At 44.2% G+C, this 17,942-nt stretch overlaps 1 protein-coding gene across 1 annotated transcript in view; it reads right to left on the bottom strand.

Moving 5' to 3' along the window:
- Positions 1-793: 793 nt before the first annotated feature.
- The window catches only part of NTSR1 (neurotensin receptor 1), a 56,419-nt gene continuing 39,270 nt past the window's right edge, over positions 794-17,942 (bottom strand). Inside the window, exons 3-4 of the mRNA XM_032705254.1 lie at positions 8,083-8,173; positions 794-5,720 (exon numbers count right to left, since the gene is read on the bottom strand). Of these exons, the coding sequence (XP_032561145.1) occupies positions 5,471-5,720; positions 8,083-8,173 (341 nt within the window). The 3' untranslated portion in view covers positions 794-5,470. The remainder of the gene's footprint in view (positions 5,721-8,082; positions 8,174-17,942) is intronic.

Raw genomic sequence — 17,942 nt, 5'->3', positions numbered from 1 at the left:
ATCTGGATGCAGCACCAAAAAGCCTTCAGAGAGGCAGTGCATTTGAGCTAGGTTTTAGAAGATGAATTTTCCAGGCATGAATGATTCCAAATATTTAAATTTTATTTTGTTGCTGCTTTCCAAGCAAACTTTGCCTCTACCAGAAATCAAAAAAAGGGTTGAACGGCTAAAAACTGTGATGATTTTATAGCTCAGCTGAGCTACTTCTCAGCAGAACATTAACCAGGACCTGCAGAGAGGATGGAGGTGACTGATTTTTCCTCATTTAGTGTGAGGACACTTTAATATCGTGGGTAATAACCAAGTATTCTGTTCTGACAAAATTACCTCTATGTCAGAAAAATAAGTGCCAGGGAGGAAGCAGATCATGCAAAAGATGGGAAGGTAAGAAGGGAAATCTTACTGTTAAGACAGAATAAACCTACTTCTTGTTGCTGTGCCCATCAGCTGAGCAGGACAGCACAGATCCTTTGCTTTTTCCAGGTCTCAGGAAGGATTTTTTCAGGGCAAACATCACTGATGGGAGTCTCCTTCAAACCTAGCTAGTCTTTTCCTCCATTTGTTTGCCAGCCTGCAGACACAAGCAGCAGCTGATGTTTGGATGCTGTTTGTGCTGGATAGTCAGTGTGTGCAAGGATAGGAGCACTCAGGGCCTTGCTGCAGTGGAGATGCAAAGTCCAGTTCAAGGCCACTGGGATTTCACCAGTTTAAACCCCAACCAGGATGCCCATAGTGGCAAGCAGGATGTATGATAAAGGCACACCTGCCACTTCAAGTACAAGCAGTCCAAGCCTTAAATTTGGATATTTATTTCATAGGATCAATGAATAACAAAATAAAATACCATACAGTACAAAGGCTATATCAGGAATAAACAATTTCATTACACTTTGATCAGTACATACAGTATCAATAATAGCATGTTACACTGAAAGAGTGTTTCCCATTGCTACCCAAAAGGATTTCTCACCCTCTTCCTTCCCTTTGTCACAGAAAATATTACAAAAGAGACACTGACACACTTTAACATTCATTTTTTCCCCATTGAGCAACAGGCCACAGAAAATAAAGCATACCAACATTTTGTATCTCAGAAGAAAAAATAAAAAAGGTGCACTTTAAAAAATATTTGCCATAAATACAATATGTGCAGGACTATCAGGTGGCACAGCTGGGGAAGGACTCTGGATCACAAAGCCAGGACGCAGCATCATGAAATTTTGGATCAGCAATTTCTGTTTTCATACTAAACGAATCCAGACTGAGAACAGGAGAACTGGTTGAGCTGGAATGTGAAGAACCGGACAGAGCTCTGGCAGATACAGCTTTGGTCAAACAGCTACCAAGCAACACAGCCAGGAGGACACCAGACTGACACTCGTGGCATTGCCCAGGGAAGCACCAGTGCTCCCACGCCCCGTGGATGTCTGTGCTCCCCGAGGGCAGGAGCGATGCAGCTGCACAGATGATGGGTTCAAACCTGCCACACGAGCTGTCTGCAGCAGCAGCACACCTTGGGGATTATTTCACTGAACGCTGGATGCTGGGAATTCAAAGATCCTGCTATTGTCATGTTTACAGCACGTGTCCTGCTAACCCTCCTCACCCATTTTCCACTCAGTTTTCTCCTGAAACCCTCGCTGAAGTGAGGTCTCATGCACTTTACAAAGAAGACAGGCTCAGCAGAGCATTCCAACACTGATGTACTGGGCCTGTGGTGAGAAAGTCCTGTCTGGGGGAAATTTCTGAATAGAAAAATGACTTTATAAACCTGATTTCACACTCTGACAAATGGATGGCCCTGGCAAGAGCACTGTGAAAAGAAACAAAACCTCAAAATAACATTTGAAGAGGTCACTTGATAGACTCTCTTCAGAGGGGAATTTCTCAAGACCCATCTGGTAGCACTTCACATCTGTGGGTTCAACAGATTTTATTATTTTTTTAGTCAAAACAAACAGTTCAAAACCCCAACAGGAAATTTGCACAGATGAACAGTGTGCCACCCCAGTGCTCTCCTCTCTGCCTTGGTGAAGAGTTCAGCTCAGACAAGAACACAGTGGATGGGAGTTTGTGTTCTGAATAATGGCAAAAGCCACTCACACCCCATTAGGTTTAAAGCTAAACCTTGTTGAGTTAGTAGTTCAATCACTGTTAAAAGGCGTGTAAAGAACCATTTTTCTGGTACACATGGCGCAGTTTGTACCTCTTTCTTCTCTAAAGTACCGTGCTTTCCTTTACAAAGAAATGGATGGGGCTCTGAGCAATCTGGTCTAGTGTTCCTGCCCAAGGCAGGGGGTTGGATCTGGATGGTCTTTAAGGTCCCTTCTAACCCAAACCACTCTGTGATTCTGTGAAAAGCATGGGGGTTTGCAGTGAGTTATCCTCACTTCTCTGAGCTCAAGGGAATCACATCTCTAGGTCAGAGATACCAAAACTAGGTGAGGAGGGGAGAGAGAATGGAATCAGCTGTGACTTACACTGCTCAGCTCAAGGTGGTCAGATTTGGCCAGTGGAAGAGGTAGCTTTGAGCTGCAATCTCAGATTAAGGCCTCGGACCCAGCTCTGCTTTCCTATTAAACTGAGGGAACAGAGCTGTAGAAGTCAGCAAACCACTTGGATAAATCCCCTAAATTCCCCCAGATCTTCAACACTTGAGTGGCCCAACAATAGTGAGAGTTTAAGAGCTTATGATAAGTACATTTTTAATCCAGCTTTTTCCCATTGTCATGTCAAACCAAAAATACACCTACCAGTTTCTCTGAGCTGTGATCAAATATTCTGTAAGCTGTCAGTTTATCTTGGTAATGAAAATCAAAGCCAAGCATCATATGTGAAACAACAACTTCTGTACAGTGTTTTCTAAGATAATCGAGCACATTTCAGCAGGTTGGTGTTGAATAAGTCTAGTAAAAGTGTTTAATATATCAGAAGCAACTGAGACATGCAGGGTGTTAAAGTGTGATGAAAGTCAAAGCAACACACAGTTCCAGCTTCTGTGGGAAGTTTCAGAAACCACCTCCCAGATGTTGACTCTGTTTAGAGGTGAAGTTAAAAAGTCTGGGTTCTGTCCAGAAACATTTGAAGTGTCTTGCATGGAAGGCCAACATTAAGTGTGTGACACTGACTCCTCTTCCTCTCAAGGAAGACTCTTCCCCTCTCCTATTCATTGTACCAGGACTTTCCCACAAGGCAGTATGAACAGGCCTAAAGATTCCTTTTCCAACCTGTCCAAACAATTTCTAACAAACACATAGATAATATTTGCTGGTTTATCCCAGATTTCCTTCAAAAGAGATGTCGCTTTTTTGCCTTTTTTTTTTTAATTTATTTATTTGTGTCCCACTACCTGTTTTCCTTTGTCAAAGAGGAGTCAATAGTCCATAAGCAACAAAAGTGCTTTGTCAAATATAATCTCTGCCCTCTGTTTGGTACAACCAGGACAAGAAATCAAAAGAAGGCATGACAGAACAAGCTTGCAGTTTGGTTGAATCAGAAGAAACTAAAGCCCCACTGATTTCTATTTTGAGCCCTTTCTTTTGGAGTGGTTCTGTACAAGGCATTAAAATCCTCTCCCATCCCTGGCTGGTGTGGTTGGAGTCGGTTGATGGTCTACCATGGTAGCTCTGTACAACTGCCAGGTTATAAAATGCCTCAGAAGTACTCAGTCATCACCAGCAACTCACAGGAAATGCCCCATGGGTGTTTTCTCTATGTCCTGAGCCCAACAGGGCCTAAAATCACAACTCCAAGGAGTTTGGCTCAATGATCCTTTTGTGTCCCTTCCCACTTGATATGTTCTATGATTCTATGATATGACACCTGTAGGAGAAGTCACCAGCACCCAGTGATTCAGTAACTGGTCTCCATCATTTTGTGACAGTTCACTGGGGCCAGATCCACACCTCCAGCACTGAGATTTCTGTTAGGTACCAGGGGTGATCGTTAGTTGAAGAGTGACATGGGATGGGCAAAGCCCGGAGAGCAGAATTGAGCCAAGTGACTCTTCTACTTTGTCACCATAAAGAGACAAGTCCTGCTCTCCTAATGAACTGTGTTGTGAAAGGGGACACAAGGTCACTGACAGCAAAGGTTGCACAGGATGATAGGTTGTTTCCAGGTTTGTCCACATCTGGTGATGTGACAGCAGGGAAAGCCCTTCAACTTGTCCCAGAGCCCTGTGATTTCTGGTATTAAAGACTCTGGAACAACATGCTGTATCACATAGTTAAAGGGCTGTTAGAGGTGGAACCATATGGGAGAAAAGCTCATGCCACCTGTCCTGAACTGAGAAATTTCTTGTTAAAAAAGTTGTTTTAGAGTTAAGACTCCTCATGTTAGACCTTCTTGTGTTCTCCATTTGCACTACCTGAAGATTTTGGGTACAGATCAGTGTGCCAACAGGTCTGGCAGTAAAAAGAAATAAAAGAAAAGATAAAACAAGAAGCCCTGCTGCCTACAGCTGCTATAACCTATGAGACATCAGCTGTGTGGAAACAGTGAGGAAACAGGTAAAACTGGAATAAGAATGGGAAAAATCTGAAGGTCTCACAGAATTGGAGCAGATTGCTCTTACCTCAGCAGCCCGGAGCACTCATGACCTTGAAGTTTTCTCACCTCTTAATGCAGGCCAGCAAACTGTTCTCCATAGTAAAAAATAGGATTTGACTGTATGGAAAGAATAAGATTTTCCATTTCTGTTCATTTTCAGCACTCCAGCTGGGCACAGCCTCTGCATTCTTGACTTTGCCAGAGACTCTGCTATTTATTGGTGTTGTGACACCAAAACCAGCAAGAGAGGGGGTTTGCTGTGCCAGGCACTATGGATGCCCTAAAGCCAAAGATGTCCCCCATTCCCCCAGGCCACAGCCACCCCAGCCTAGGTAAGGCATCGTCTGTTCTTATTTGATTTCAAGGAGCCAGAGTGGCTCTCTTGAGCACCTTGGTCATATTACTCAAAGTGTAGATATATTTCTAAAGTAACCACCCGGCTCCCTGTCCACCACTCCTTGTCCATTGGACATCCCATAGATGAGCATGTCCATTCTCCAAAAACATCCCTCTCTGTTCAAAACTGCTTTCTCCTCACTGGGTTCTCTGCTTGGTGCCACCAAGAGATGTGATCTCAAAAACCCTTGGATGTGAACACGGCATCTCTGCACTGAGAAAAGGATGAAATGCAGTACGGTTTTGCCTAAGTTTAACATATTTTGGCTTCCCAGTTAACACCACATCTGGATTTATGCCAGACTGAAGTTACAATATGTGTAGACATTACTCACAAGAGGCAAGGCCAATGCTTTAAAATAACCTCAAAGTTACTGGCGGAACAAAGCCTATTTTTCCAACAAAAACGACTTTGCTAAACACATTTGTGTTACGTGAATTTGGAGACCATGCACGAGAGTCACAGAGGCCTCTCTCAAGTTTTGACTCCACGATGAATTGCATTTCCCTTCCTCCTTTGGCTTCAGTATGTGGTCTCCCTTGTGACCTGGCTGGAAAATGTGTGGTTGCTGGAGATACTGTTGGATTTCCTGGTGAAGGCCAGTCGTTTCTTCTTCTTCCTCCATGGCAGGCACACGAGTGTGAGTGTAGAGAGGAAGATCTGACGGAAGTTTGCCGACACCAGGTTGTAGAGGATGGGGTTGATTGCTGAGCTGACGTAGAAGAGGACATTTGTCAGCATGTAGAAGTAGTGGTAGAAGTTGTAAAGGAAACTGGAAGAACAGATGAAAGACAAATTCTGAGTGTGGAGAGCTGAAAAAATTCAAAGGCACAAGGTAAAATGTACACACTTGAGAAAAACATGAGCTGCTTTTCAGCCAACCTTTCCAGGCTGGGCACATGAGCTTACCAGTGGTGTATAAGCCACCTAAAAGCATCTATATCCTGAACTGGAACTGGTCAAACATAGATCAAATGCCACTTTGAAGATATTACCCCAATCACTACTAGTTAAAAACTTACTGCCCTGGGGGCAGAGATGATATTTTCCTCATGTGTTCATTTTGTCTTTGAAAATAGACATTCTGGAAACTGAGAAGCCAGATGGAAATTTGTTTCCGTGTCACACATATACATTAGCCTGACTTTTTTGGCTGCAGTTCTGGTCTACAGAGCTTTTAGAAAAGCCAAACCCCCGTGACAGATGCAGCTCTGTCCTCCCCCCCCCCCAGGCAGTGAAAGCAACATCAGCTCATTTGGTGGGTCCTTGGATTGGGATTTGTCTGTAATCTGGGATAGCATTCCCTGTTCTGGGGGCAAGTTGATGGTAGCATGTTTTTGAAACACATCCTGAGCACCACAATATAATGTTTTCAACTAGAACGGATTGAAAATGCTTAATTACCTTTTTTTACTTTTGAAAATATCTTTCCTCGGGACAACTGAGATTAACAGCCCTGAGCTGGTAAAGCATTTACAAATACTGTGGGTCTCATTTTCAGCAAGATGTTACTCAGAATCATTTATCTTGATGGAAATTGCAGAACTTTGTGCTAGCCTGAGCAGTGTCTAACAAAAGATAAATAGACATGTGCTGGACTTCATCACCCACCCCTCCACACCCCCTTGGCACTGCCAAGGACTACATGGCCCATCCAGCTCTTACAAGAAGAGTTTCTCCATGTAGTTGTGAAGAATTAATATAGGAAAAATTTCTGTTCTTCAGGGGCAAGGCACATGCATTTATAAATGAATGTGTCAAGCTGCTGCAAACTCTCAGTTAACCACCAGACTGATAGTTCACCGTTCATAACATGCCTGCAAATTCAACGTTTTCCTAAAATTGCCCTTGGCTTTTAAAAAGAGAAAAAAATAACATGGGAATGCAACCAGGATGCATAAATTCACACTAACTGCAGACAGACTTCTCTACCCCTCTTGCTCAAAGCAAATGCAGTCATTACATAATTGAATGCTGCTTTAAGTGCTTTTCATATAGGAAAGCAAAGGAGAGACAACAGTTTGTCCCAGTATGGGCTTAGAGCTCTGTTTTCATCACTGAAGATAGATTTGGGATTTTACTATGGATGGATGTACAGTTCCATTCAGTAGATTGCTATATCCTAAATAACTATTTTTTGGTTTGGGAGTTTGTGAAATTTTGATGTCTCATAGTTGCTCTGATTTTTAGCATTGCAGATTATCTTTCCTTTTCCTGTTCATTGCAGGAAACAGACCTGGTCCCAGGGAGAACAGGGATGTAACACCATGGCAGACACACGAGTGCATCCCACGGCATCTCAGGCTCCCCAGACAGCATTAGTGTTAAAGTGCATATTTAGAAAGAATAACTGGTTTGGTTGTTGCTTTGCTGAGGAACCTGGCCTGGTGCTGCAGAAAGGGAGCTCCTGGGGTGCCCTTGCACATCTGTGAACAGCACACGTGTGTTCAGCACAGGTGTGCACATATCCCAGAATTCTCTGACAATCTGGGCATTTTCTAACCAGCAGCATCTGCTGGTATTTAATTCTGATCCACTCCCTGCAAAACGCAGTAAACAACCTGCCCGAGCCTCAGTAAGCAGCACAGTTATTCCTCCACCTGTGTGATCTCTCCTGTCACTGAAGAAATGTGGCCTTGTGGAGCTAAATCATGTGTTGATGGGAGGTGATCCATCTTAGGGCTGAGGATCGATATCTCCAGCACAGAGACAGAAATCCACTTGGGATGTATAAACCTCCCTGTCCAGATGTCATTTCATCAAGGGCTGTCAGAGGTGAACAGCCCTGGCTGTGTCCAACAGGGGTGAGCCTGTGGTTGCAGCCCACAGGAGGAGGAGGGGCTGATGATGCATTTTGGTTCAAGCTAATGATTCCTTCACCCGTGTCTGGGGGATCGATGTGGTAAAACTAAGAGTCTTAATCTGGCTGGTAAACACCGAGAAATCCAAAAGAAAAAAAACAAAACAGCAATGAGGGTTTTGAGGCTTTAACCCCTGGCATGGAGAACACCTTTGCTCCCAGATCCCCTCCTCCACCTCCACATCCGTGGGTGCCCCAGCGGCTCCAGCTCCAGCCTGACCCTCCCAACCCCATCCTGGCACGGGGGGACCTTGTCCCCCACGCTGTGACTCACTCTGTCCAGTGGCTGGAGGGGACGTAGCAGAACATAAGGCGCCGTATGTGGTAAGGGAGCCAGCAGACCACGAAGGCGATCACCACAGCACCTGCAAGGCATGGAAAAAAAGCCCTTTGCTTTGTGAGAAATTTATCATCAGGGTGAAAAAGGGACCTGTCTGTGTGGGTTTTATTGCTGTAAACTGTTTTCCTAAAGCCCCAGTTGTTCTCCTGTTGCCGTTGTGCAAAGAATTTAATAACCCCGAGGGACAATCAGCCTGCAAAATCAAGCATAACAGGAGTAACAGAAAATAGCAAAAGCACTGGGGCAGCGACATGGTGAATGACAGAAGGTGCAGATGAAGGACTGGTTCAGATGCCTGGTTCAGACACCAGCTTAAATGAAACTCTATTCACGTCTGTCCCCTGTGTTTCATGCCCTTGTAGCACTGGCTATCTTGTCCAAAGTACTCATAGAGACAGTTAGTGTGTGTTTTTCATCCAGGTAGACAGAGAGCCAGGGACATGATAATCCCATTAGCTTGTTACATGGAGCCACTGGCTGCAGTCCTCACGGTGCTGAGGATCATTAAACAGCCTCAGGAGCTCTTTCTGGTGGCAGGGCTCGTCCTTTTGTTCTACGTTTGTGCAATACCTGAGATTACAACATGTTTTGGGTCTGGATTTTGCCATAATAAAAATGATTCATTAAAGGGTAAGCAGAGAAAGACACTGGTTTTTTTTTCCTTTCCAGATTCTAGCTGAGGGATGTCAAAGAATGCAAACAAAATGCAACAAATCTGAAGGGTAAAAGTGCTGTTGATAGAGTGCATTTGTCAGTCTGGATTAAAAAGGAGATATATCAGACAATCAAGAGAAAGATTTGTTTCCTTTTTTAATATACACTTCAACCGCTGTATGGAACAACAGGATTCTGGCAGAATCCTAGCAGGAAATAAAGAAATTTCAGTTAAAACATAACACAATAAAAGGCAAGAAGAAAATATAATAATTAAGGTAATTTTTTATCCCAAATTTTCTCTACGGACAACAAGGGCTGCATAACTCTTGTCCTCTTTGTGACCTGTAATGGCCTGGGAAGCAGCAAAGCTCTCCTGCAGAGTGAGGTACCATGAGTGCAACGTGGATTTGGCAAGTGGAGCCAAAGGCTGCTTTTCCTTCTGCCTTGGGATTCAAAATATTTATGTGGATATGTCGGCAACCCAGACTCTGTCATCCCTCAGGGACTGTGCTGTAGCTCATGGAGAAGATGTACAGAAGGTGTGCTTCCCTCAAAGAGTGCAGTCCAGGAGGAACAAGTCAGGCTGTGGTCACATCTCCCCATCAGCCAAGGGACAAAGGGGAGGCTTTAGTAGTGGAGTGGGGAGGGAAGAGTCTGTGCCCTATTTTTGTGGGTGTCATCATTAGTCAAGTCACTGCCTAATTTGTACAGAAATTAAATAATTCCTGGCGCCCAGCTCCATAATCACAGCCCTACTTCATGCACAATGCCATGTGCTCCCTCTCTTATTAAACACATAACTTACAAAGGAGAGGGTTCTATTCCTTTAGCACCAGCCTGCATGATGCATGACAGCATCTTCCAGGAATGCTGCAAAAGCCATTTATTCAATAAAGATTTAGGCAACTGAAGGGACATGCTTTGGAAAGAAGGGTCTGGTTTTATTCTCTTGTCCAAGTGAACGTGTTTTTTCAAACTGAGTATTTTTGGCTGCTCTATGGCCATAGTGATCACAGATGTAATTCATCATTAGACAGCCTGCAGCCCCTCAGATGGCATCAAGTGAATGAATTTGACCTGTGTCTTATCCTTCCCTGAGGAGCTTTGATGGAACTGATTGGGAGAGGCCCTACATGATGTGTGGCACAGGAGAGGTGAGAAGATCCACTGGGAAGCTCGATGGGACCGTGGATGCTTGCCTTGCTCTTTCACACTTCTGAGCACCTGCTTTTGACCACCTCCAGAAATTAATTTCTCTGTTGGATAGACCTTTGGTTTGCCCTGGATGGAGCAGTCCCTCCATGATTCTCCAGGAGGTCCCTCCAGAGGCCACAGGAGAAGCAACACTTTCCAGCCTCTCCTCCTCCACCGTCAGCCTCGGGACAACAGGAATGAGCCAACATCACAGCTCCAGCCCATCTGGTTTCCCAGCGCCTGCACAGGATTAGCTGCATTTTCAGGCTGTGAAAGCAGCTTCCCAAATGGCTCCAAACACAAGTTCATTCAGGCACATCATAATTTTTGCAAAAATCTCCATGCACTGGCACTCTCAGCTGCTCACCCCTGCGTGCAGCTCTTTAAGAACGGCAGGATCCGGATTCTTTCTACAGCCAGTTTTAAGAATCTCACACATCTGCCTCTTAAATTTACCAACACGTTAAATAAAAGTGGTTTTGTCCTGGTTAATGATCTCTGCTTCTGTTGCTCAGGCAATGCTGTGCCAAATAATATGAAGGCAGGGATCTATAGCAGCAAAAACACATATTGAGAGAAATATCTGCTTAGCCTCAGCAATTAAGTAATCTGTGGTAATTCTGTAATATCACATCCAATCACTCTGCAATTAAAATTCTATTAAACATGTAGCAAAGTGCACTGGAGGCACTTAAGGTCTGATTTGGAAGTTCCCAGCTGGGTAACACACTTGCAGTTTTGTGCCACGCAGATTAGGAGAACCTGACCTGTATTTGTCGCCCTTAATCCTTATGTTTCCATATTATCGTACAAGGAATCAAGCAGAATTAGGGTGGCAATCCTGCCCTCTTGGGTTCCCTCCCCAGGGAGGAATGTGAAATGTGGGGATGTGTTAGCTTTAATCTAATACAGAATAAAAGTATCCTTTTCTCCCACATATCTGGGGCCTTTTACTGCTGTTTTGTTCCTCCCTGAGTAAGTACCTATCAAAATGGAAGAGATGTAAGACAAATTGACTGCCAAAATTAATTTTTATTATTGTTATCAGCTCCTTGGATGTGTTCTCTGTCATTAAAATCTTGACACAGGGTTTTTTTGATGGAGTAAAATGGGTCAGGTCAGCCTGCTGGAACTGAGCACTGCAAGGGAAGAATTCAACCCAGTGTGTGATGAGGTGACTGTCTTGGGTGGTGTTTGTGAGGTCAGAGATTTCCTGCCTTTATTTTTTGAACTAAAAAAAACCAAGACCCATCCCTCACTTCTAGTTAATTCAATGAGGTTTTAATAGGAGCAGAGCTGCTCCATGAGCTTCTGATATTTCCCATATTTGAGCAAATGAGGTGCCAAACCTCAGGGCTGGGGAGTGGAGAGAGGGCCCCAGGAAGGTGACTCTATTGTGCTGTGGGTGCCAGGGAATGATCCCTCCACCAATATATTTTCATTTCCCTTCTAAATCAAACTACCAATTTAAATGTGTATTAAATCCTGGATTATTGCATCCTGTGTCTTTCTATTTTGCCTTATAATTCTCTGCCTGTTTGAACTGCATCCCAAGGAAGAAGGGGAGAGGAAGGAGGAGCAGCAAGGGACAAGCTCTGGCTTGTTTATCCAGCAGGAAGTCCTGCAGAAGGAACCATCAATTATAAGTGACATCTTCTTCATTGAGCAAAAGAAAATTTAAACTGTGCCAGTTTTGATTTTCAGACTAAACTGGATGTGGAAGTAATCCTGGAAGTTAAATTGTATTAGTTCACACTGAGTATTTTATTTTACCCTGTGTGTATCCTGGGAGACAGCCCTTCTCCAAGACCAATGTCTCGAACACCCACGCTGGGTCAGCATGAGCAGGGGGCAATTTATCATGTGTAAGAAAACCACAGCAAGTGCTCGGTGGATGGTTTGACTGAGCACAGGAGTGATGCTTGGGAGGGGTTTCCATCCCCCTGTCCCTTCTCTGGGGCCATCTGAGGCTCAGAGTGACTCAGAGCACTGGGACACTGGTGGGTATGGTGCCACTGCTGCTGACTCACGCGGGACCCCAGGGATCTGCTGCAGTACAAAAAAGCACTTGGCTGGTGTTTTCCTCCTCACTTCATCTCTTCTATCCCCTCTGGGGTTGTGCTGAGTCACAGTCCTGTGCCTCCGTGGTGGCCCTCAGTGAGGGTATCCCTCTGTCCCCTTCTCCTGTCTCTCCAGGAGAGGCAGAAAACAGTTGCTGCTCCTTCTTACAACCAGCTCTGCTGTTCCTAAGGCCTCCAGAGAAGTTCAGATCCATCTTTCTTTGATGGTTTTGTTCAGACTATTTTGGCCAATTTACTTCTTTTTCTCTGCATTTCACAGGGAGCTGAGACACACAGAGATGGGGAACAGCACGGTGGAATTCCTGGGCAAAGGCAGGAGCTGTTTTGGGAGGTACTGACCCACCTGAACAACAGCTCTCAGTCTTTTCTGTCTTTCAGCTCATCAGGGCCATGTGTCTCCAACACTGCCCAAGGGACACACACACACCAGCTGGTACTAATAAGGTTATGGACAGGTTATGGACAGGTGTATGACAGGTTATGGAGGCTCATGTCAGGGTAATCCTGATTTTTGGAGAAACAATCCTTGTATACTCCAAGCTCCCAGTTTTTTTATACTTATTTAGTCAATGCCATTACAAGAGAACCTCTCTCAAAGTGCTGTTTGATATGAGAGGTGGTTAAAACTGGGCCAAGTGTAGACACAGCTGGCACTGCCAAGTTAAACCTCAAGGCACTGTTTATGTTAACATGATGTTCCTCTACCTGACAGGCCATAGGCAATATTTATATCAGTGGGCCCCAAAGTGGGACTGCAGAGGCTGCAAGGATAGGTATGAACCCAGTAAAATTAAAACCAATTATGTTGGTATTTGGGTCATAAGGCTCTGGCATAAAGGATTTCCATAAAAGTTGATATTGTTGGCGGAAATTGGGAATCACCAGAATGCACCATGAGTGCTCAGGAGAGCAAAGACAAAGAATCTGGGAATAGCAATGAGCCTGGGGAACCCTCAGCTCCTTTAGACACCACTGAAAACACACATTATTTGCTGGATACAATCCCCCAGTGCTCTTGAATATATTATTGATAAGTGTAAACATTAGATTTGATTCCTTAATTTCCATTTCTAGCATATTTCCTGCTTTTTTTTCTTCTGTGTCTGTCTGACTGTCTCTTTTTTGTATTGGTGGGTAGACAATGCTATCTTGCTTGAAAGGAGCCATGTTCCCCTAAGTACTTCTTTACTACTGAAAGTGAGACAGCACACTTAATGCAAAAAACTTTTGGCGTGCAAAATCAACATATTTTACTCAGACTATATTCTCCAGTCCTGATTTTCAATGGCTTCAGATGACAGATTTGAAAATAGATGTGAATTCCTGCCCCAGCTCAATGCTGCTGGTTAAATCGTGCCCTGGTACCACTTTCATCCATCAGGAGCAAGGCAGAAAATACTGGTTAGAACTGGCCCAAGAACAGGCTCCAGAAAGCAGCACATCTGCAGTCCCAGTGCAAATTGGGGTCTCTTCCCAAGTTTCCTTCTAAGACAATTACTTTTTCAGAAATTAAAGAAGTTTCTTGATTTAATTTAAACTTCATTCATGCCATTCCCCCTGGGGATGTCTGGATGTTTGGAGGAGAAGGAAGAAGGAAGGAAGAAAATTTCCCCTTTGGAAGATAGGTAAGGGCTCCTGTCTTCTCCTCACCAGGTTCAAGGTTCTTTCTTTTTTGGTAAGATCAGGTATAACCCCAACTGGCTTCCTCTGCAGCCCCTTTCTTCTTTCCCTTCCAGTTTTAAGTTTCATATCTCCTTCATTCCTCCCAAAGGGACCCTGGAGCTGTGTTCACTGCGTGCTTCTACACTGGCTAACGGTCCTGGCCAGACCTTATGTTTAAAAACACATTAGTTAACTTTTCAAACACTCACATTGTCAAGGTTTAACACCTGGAAAATCTGCTTGCAGGGCATGACTGGTCTTGGAAATGTCTGCAGAGATGCAGCCACAAGAGCCTGCATCCCAGCAGGAAAGCTGTGACAGCCCAAGCTGTGGTGCCAGCAAAGGGAGAGGGGAAAAAAAGAGCCTCCCTGCCCCAAGAGATGCACCCCTTTTTTTGCTCCTCGGATGGTGTTTATAGAGCGCTCCAATTCTTCTTCTTATGTCACTTGGCAGGCTGTAAAGTAAACCTACAAGTACAAACATCTCCGGGAAATATATACAACTGTTAAATAGGTAATTTATCCTCCCAAATTTCAGTGTGACGCTTCAGCTGTAAAACTCAGCTTCCACTTATGCTTAATGCCACGGGGGTTTTGCTGAACTCCACTTGGAGCTGCTCAGACCTTTTATTAGAGAATTTTGTGAATTTTGTTCCTTTCTTGCAAAAGATATTATTCCTGAATAAATAAATCTGTTTCCCTTAGAATATAGGAATTCTGAAACACATCTGTTTAATGATTTTTAGGCTGGTGCTCTTCTGTGTATTGTGGCTGCAAAGTATGAGCTATTTACTATTCCTGTTTGTAGGATGCTTATACTAAATCTCATGGTAATATTCTCCTTCTGAAATGGATAACTCAGACTTGCAGCACCAGTGAGGAGAAAGGAATGAATTCTTCAAAGTATTTGTTCAGAAGGGGAATTATTAATGCACAAATTAATGAAATGCATGGATACATCATTAATTCTTGGCCTGTATTACTTGAAGAGATGCAGAGACCCCAAAATCATCATTTAAAAATTCATAGATGTTCAGTAAAAAAAACATGGTTTGACTTCATCTGCTAAAAAGCATTTTACTGAGGCATCACCCAGCCAGCTGTGGGAGACTGAAGGATATTCTTTTAATTGGTTAAACCTCTAAGTGCTTTATAATTGCTTTCACTAAGCAGCTTCTGTAACAGAGCAAACGTTACCTGGAACTGATTACATTTTAATAGGCTTAGCCAGCGTCCATCCAGGGACATGTAAAGCCTCCCCTTGATGTCCATCAATTTGTCTCAACGTCGTTATCAGAGCTCAGCTGTGCCATTCAATAACTCCTTCCCTCCATCCATGCGGGAACTGATCTGACAGGCACCAGGGAGGCGCCGAGGGCTGCTCGGAGGAGAACGGGCTCCAGGCAGGTGTGTTGGTAGGGATATAAATCCATGTCATAAAACTGACCCCTTTCACGAAGGTATTTTGGCTGAACAGTGCTTCCATCCTGAGCCAACCTCAAATACACCCTGGTTTTTGAGCAGCTGTTTGGAATGTGGTGAGGTGGAGAAGGTTTATATGGCTCTCTATGTCTGCATACAGAATGCAGTGGCCTGAGAGAGTAAATGAGGTTTTACCCACTGAAAGCTGCTTGTTGGATGGAATTCCTCTCCTGTGAGGAACAGCTAAGAAAATTGGGGTTCTTCTGTCTGGAGAAGAGAAGGCTTCAGGAAGACCTTTTTGTAGCCTTCCAGTACCTAAAGGGGCTCTGAGAAGGCTGGAGAGGAACTTTGGACAAGGGCATGGAGTGATAGGACAAGGGGGAATGGCTTCAAACTGGAAGAGGGAAGGGTTAGACCAGAAGAAATTCTTCCCTGTGAGGGTGGTAAGGCACTGGCACAGGTTGCCTGGAGAAGCTGTGGATGCCCCATCCCTGGAAGTGTTCAAAGCCAGGTTGGATGGGGCCATGAGCAACCTGGTCTAATGGAAGGCGTCCCTGCCCATGGCAGGGTATTGCAATAAGATGGTCTTTAAGGTCCCTTCCAACCCAAACCATTCTCTGTTGGGGGTGTGTGCATGTGAATGTTTAAGAATTATTTAGAATTTTATCAAATTATTGGCATATCAGGCTATGCAAACAGAGAATATTCAACTTTCTGTGAAGCATCACACAGCTCTGAGACACTCAGCATCCCAGGACTGTAATATAGCCAAGGAATAATAATACAAATTGGAGGTGGTTTATAGCTGGAGAAATGGAAGGAATTGGATGGAGGAAGGAAAGTGTGAAATCTCTTGGTGTGAGGTATTTTTAACAGCAGAACTGGCTGCCCTGTTATCTTCATAAAAGAGCTGGGAAGCTGCCAGTGCCTGCAACTCACTGAATTTGGATCCTCACACCTGGTGAACATTGACAGCAGAGAGGGAATTACAATCAGGAATCACATACTTACTGAATTAATGAGGTGGCTTCCAGGCAACAGGGCTAACACATGACCACTCTCCTCCTCACCCTGATCCCAGTCACCCTCATTATTTTATAGATGATTAAAGTCAGAAAGAGCCAAGAAAATACAGAAATGCTACCAAAGAGGATGTTGTGGATGTTTCAAATGAAGCTGTTAGCCTGATCACCTTCAGCTCCTGTTTCAGTGTAAACAAATACCCACTCTCAGTATATTTGGAGCAAGGAAGTTTTTTCTGCTCTGATCTCATCCAACAGCTCTGCACACCATGAGCTGCAAAAATTTCTTTTTTAAGCACTAGTTTTACAAGTTCAGAAACATTTCACCATTAATCCAAAATCAGCCTCTTTGTTCTTCAGGCCAAAGTTCACTTTTGGAAATGGAAAATACTTTGACCCCCGTGAAGCTCTGATTTCGTGCCAACAGTTTTAATAGTGGGGACAAGCGTCATTTTTCTTTTCCCATCCTCTTCCATAAATGAGCCTAGACCCTGTACATGACTTTGGCTGCCATGGATGCCCAGATAAATCATGAGCATCCTTGTGTATTTTTTACTACTTTTCTGACAGCTCACAAGCCTGGGTTATCAAAAAAAAAAGTCGTGAGGAACAGATGACAAAAGTAAATGGGAATCAAGCACCTCCAGTAATCAAGTGCATTTGAAAAATGAGATGCAGCAGGATTTCACTCACATTTGGATAAAAAAAGCCTTTCTGCAGAGTGGAATGAATCACAGACAAAACTGAGCAAGGGTTTTTTCGTCTGCTGGATCTTCCTCAGCACAGAAAAGCAACAAGCAGCCACCCTCTCATTGCCTTCCTAGCAGGGAGGGGAGCTCAGTCCTGCTGCCAGGCTGGCCCTGCAGAGATGCAAAGATGCATGGAATATCTGGGCATCACTGCCTGGGGGGCCCCATGGTGCACCCTTTTGCACCATTTCAGGCTTCTCGCTTTTGCCACCTGTTCTCAGCTTTTGCAGTACACAACAAAAGCAAAAATTTGTCTGGAGAAGAAGAAGACGAAAAAGAAAATTACACTCATTGATCAGAGAGAGAAGAGCTGTTTTTCAGTGCCTTGGAGGAGACGTGGACCTGTGGGCAAAGGGTGCACTTCCACCACTGCCAAGCAATGCCAGGTGTAAATTTAGGCTTCTCTCTTATTATTCTTGAAGAGCTCTCTCTTCTTGATGATCAAAGAGTATTCAATGCTAAAAGGAGAGAGAGGTGTGAGGTGTTGTAGCAAAGTGAGAAAAGGCAGCTTCTCACTTAATGGCAGCAGGCAGAAGTGTTAAGAAACAGAAAAGGATAGCATGGAGTTGGGTCCTTGCTGGCTCTGAGCCAAAGCAAGGCTCCCTCCTCAACCCCCCGTGGATAACAGTCCATTGGGGTGCAGAGACAGTAAATAAACACGGTCCAACAAGATAATTATGGGGAATTTAATGGCCCTTTTCTCAGTAGGTGTTTCCCAGTGCAGTGTTTGAAGCTGGGATGCATGTGGTGGCTCATTTATGGCATGGGCATAAAGTGCTGTATGGGCTGCATCCCTTGTGAAAAACTACTGGAAAAATCTCATGAAGGTTCTTGTAGCCTTCTCTAGGGATTTCTCTCCTTGTTGGAAATATGGCCCTGGGCAAAGCACTTTTGCTACCAAGATGCCTCACCCCTGGAAGTGTTCAAGGCCAGGTTAGATGGGGCTCTGAGCAATCTGGTCTAGTGGAAGGTGTCCCTGCCCATGGCAGGTGGTTTGGAAATAAGTGA

This window comes from Chiroxiphia lanceolata, chromosome 17 (genome assembly GCF_009829145.1).
Source record: "Chiroxiphia lanceolata isolate bChiLan1 chromosome 17, bChiLan1.pri, whole genome shotgun sequence".
Taxonomy (NCBI): Eukaryota; Metazoa; Chordata; class Aves; order Passeriformes; family Pipridae; genus Chiroxiphia; species Chiroxiphia lanceolata.
This window is presented reverse-complemented; position numbering and strand designations above follow the sequence as displayed.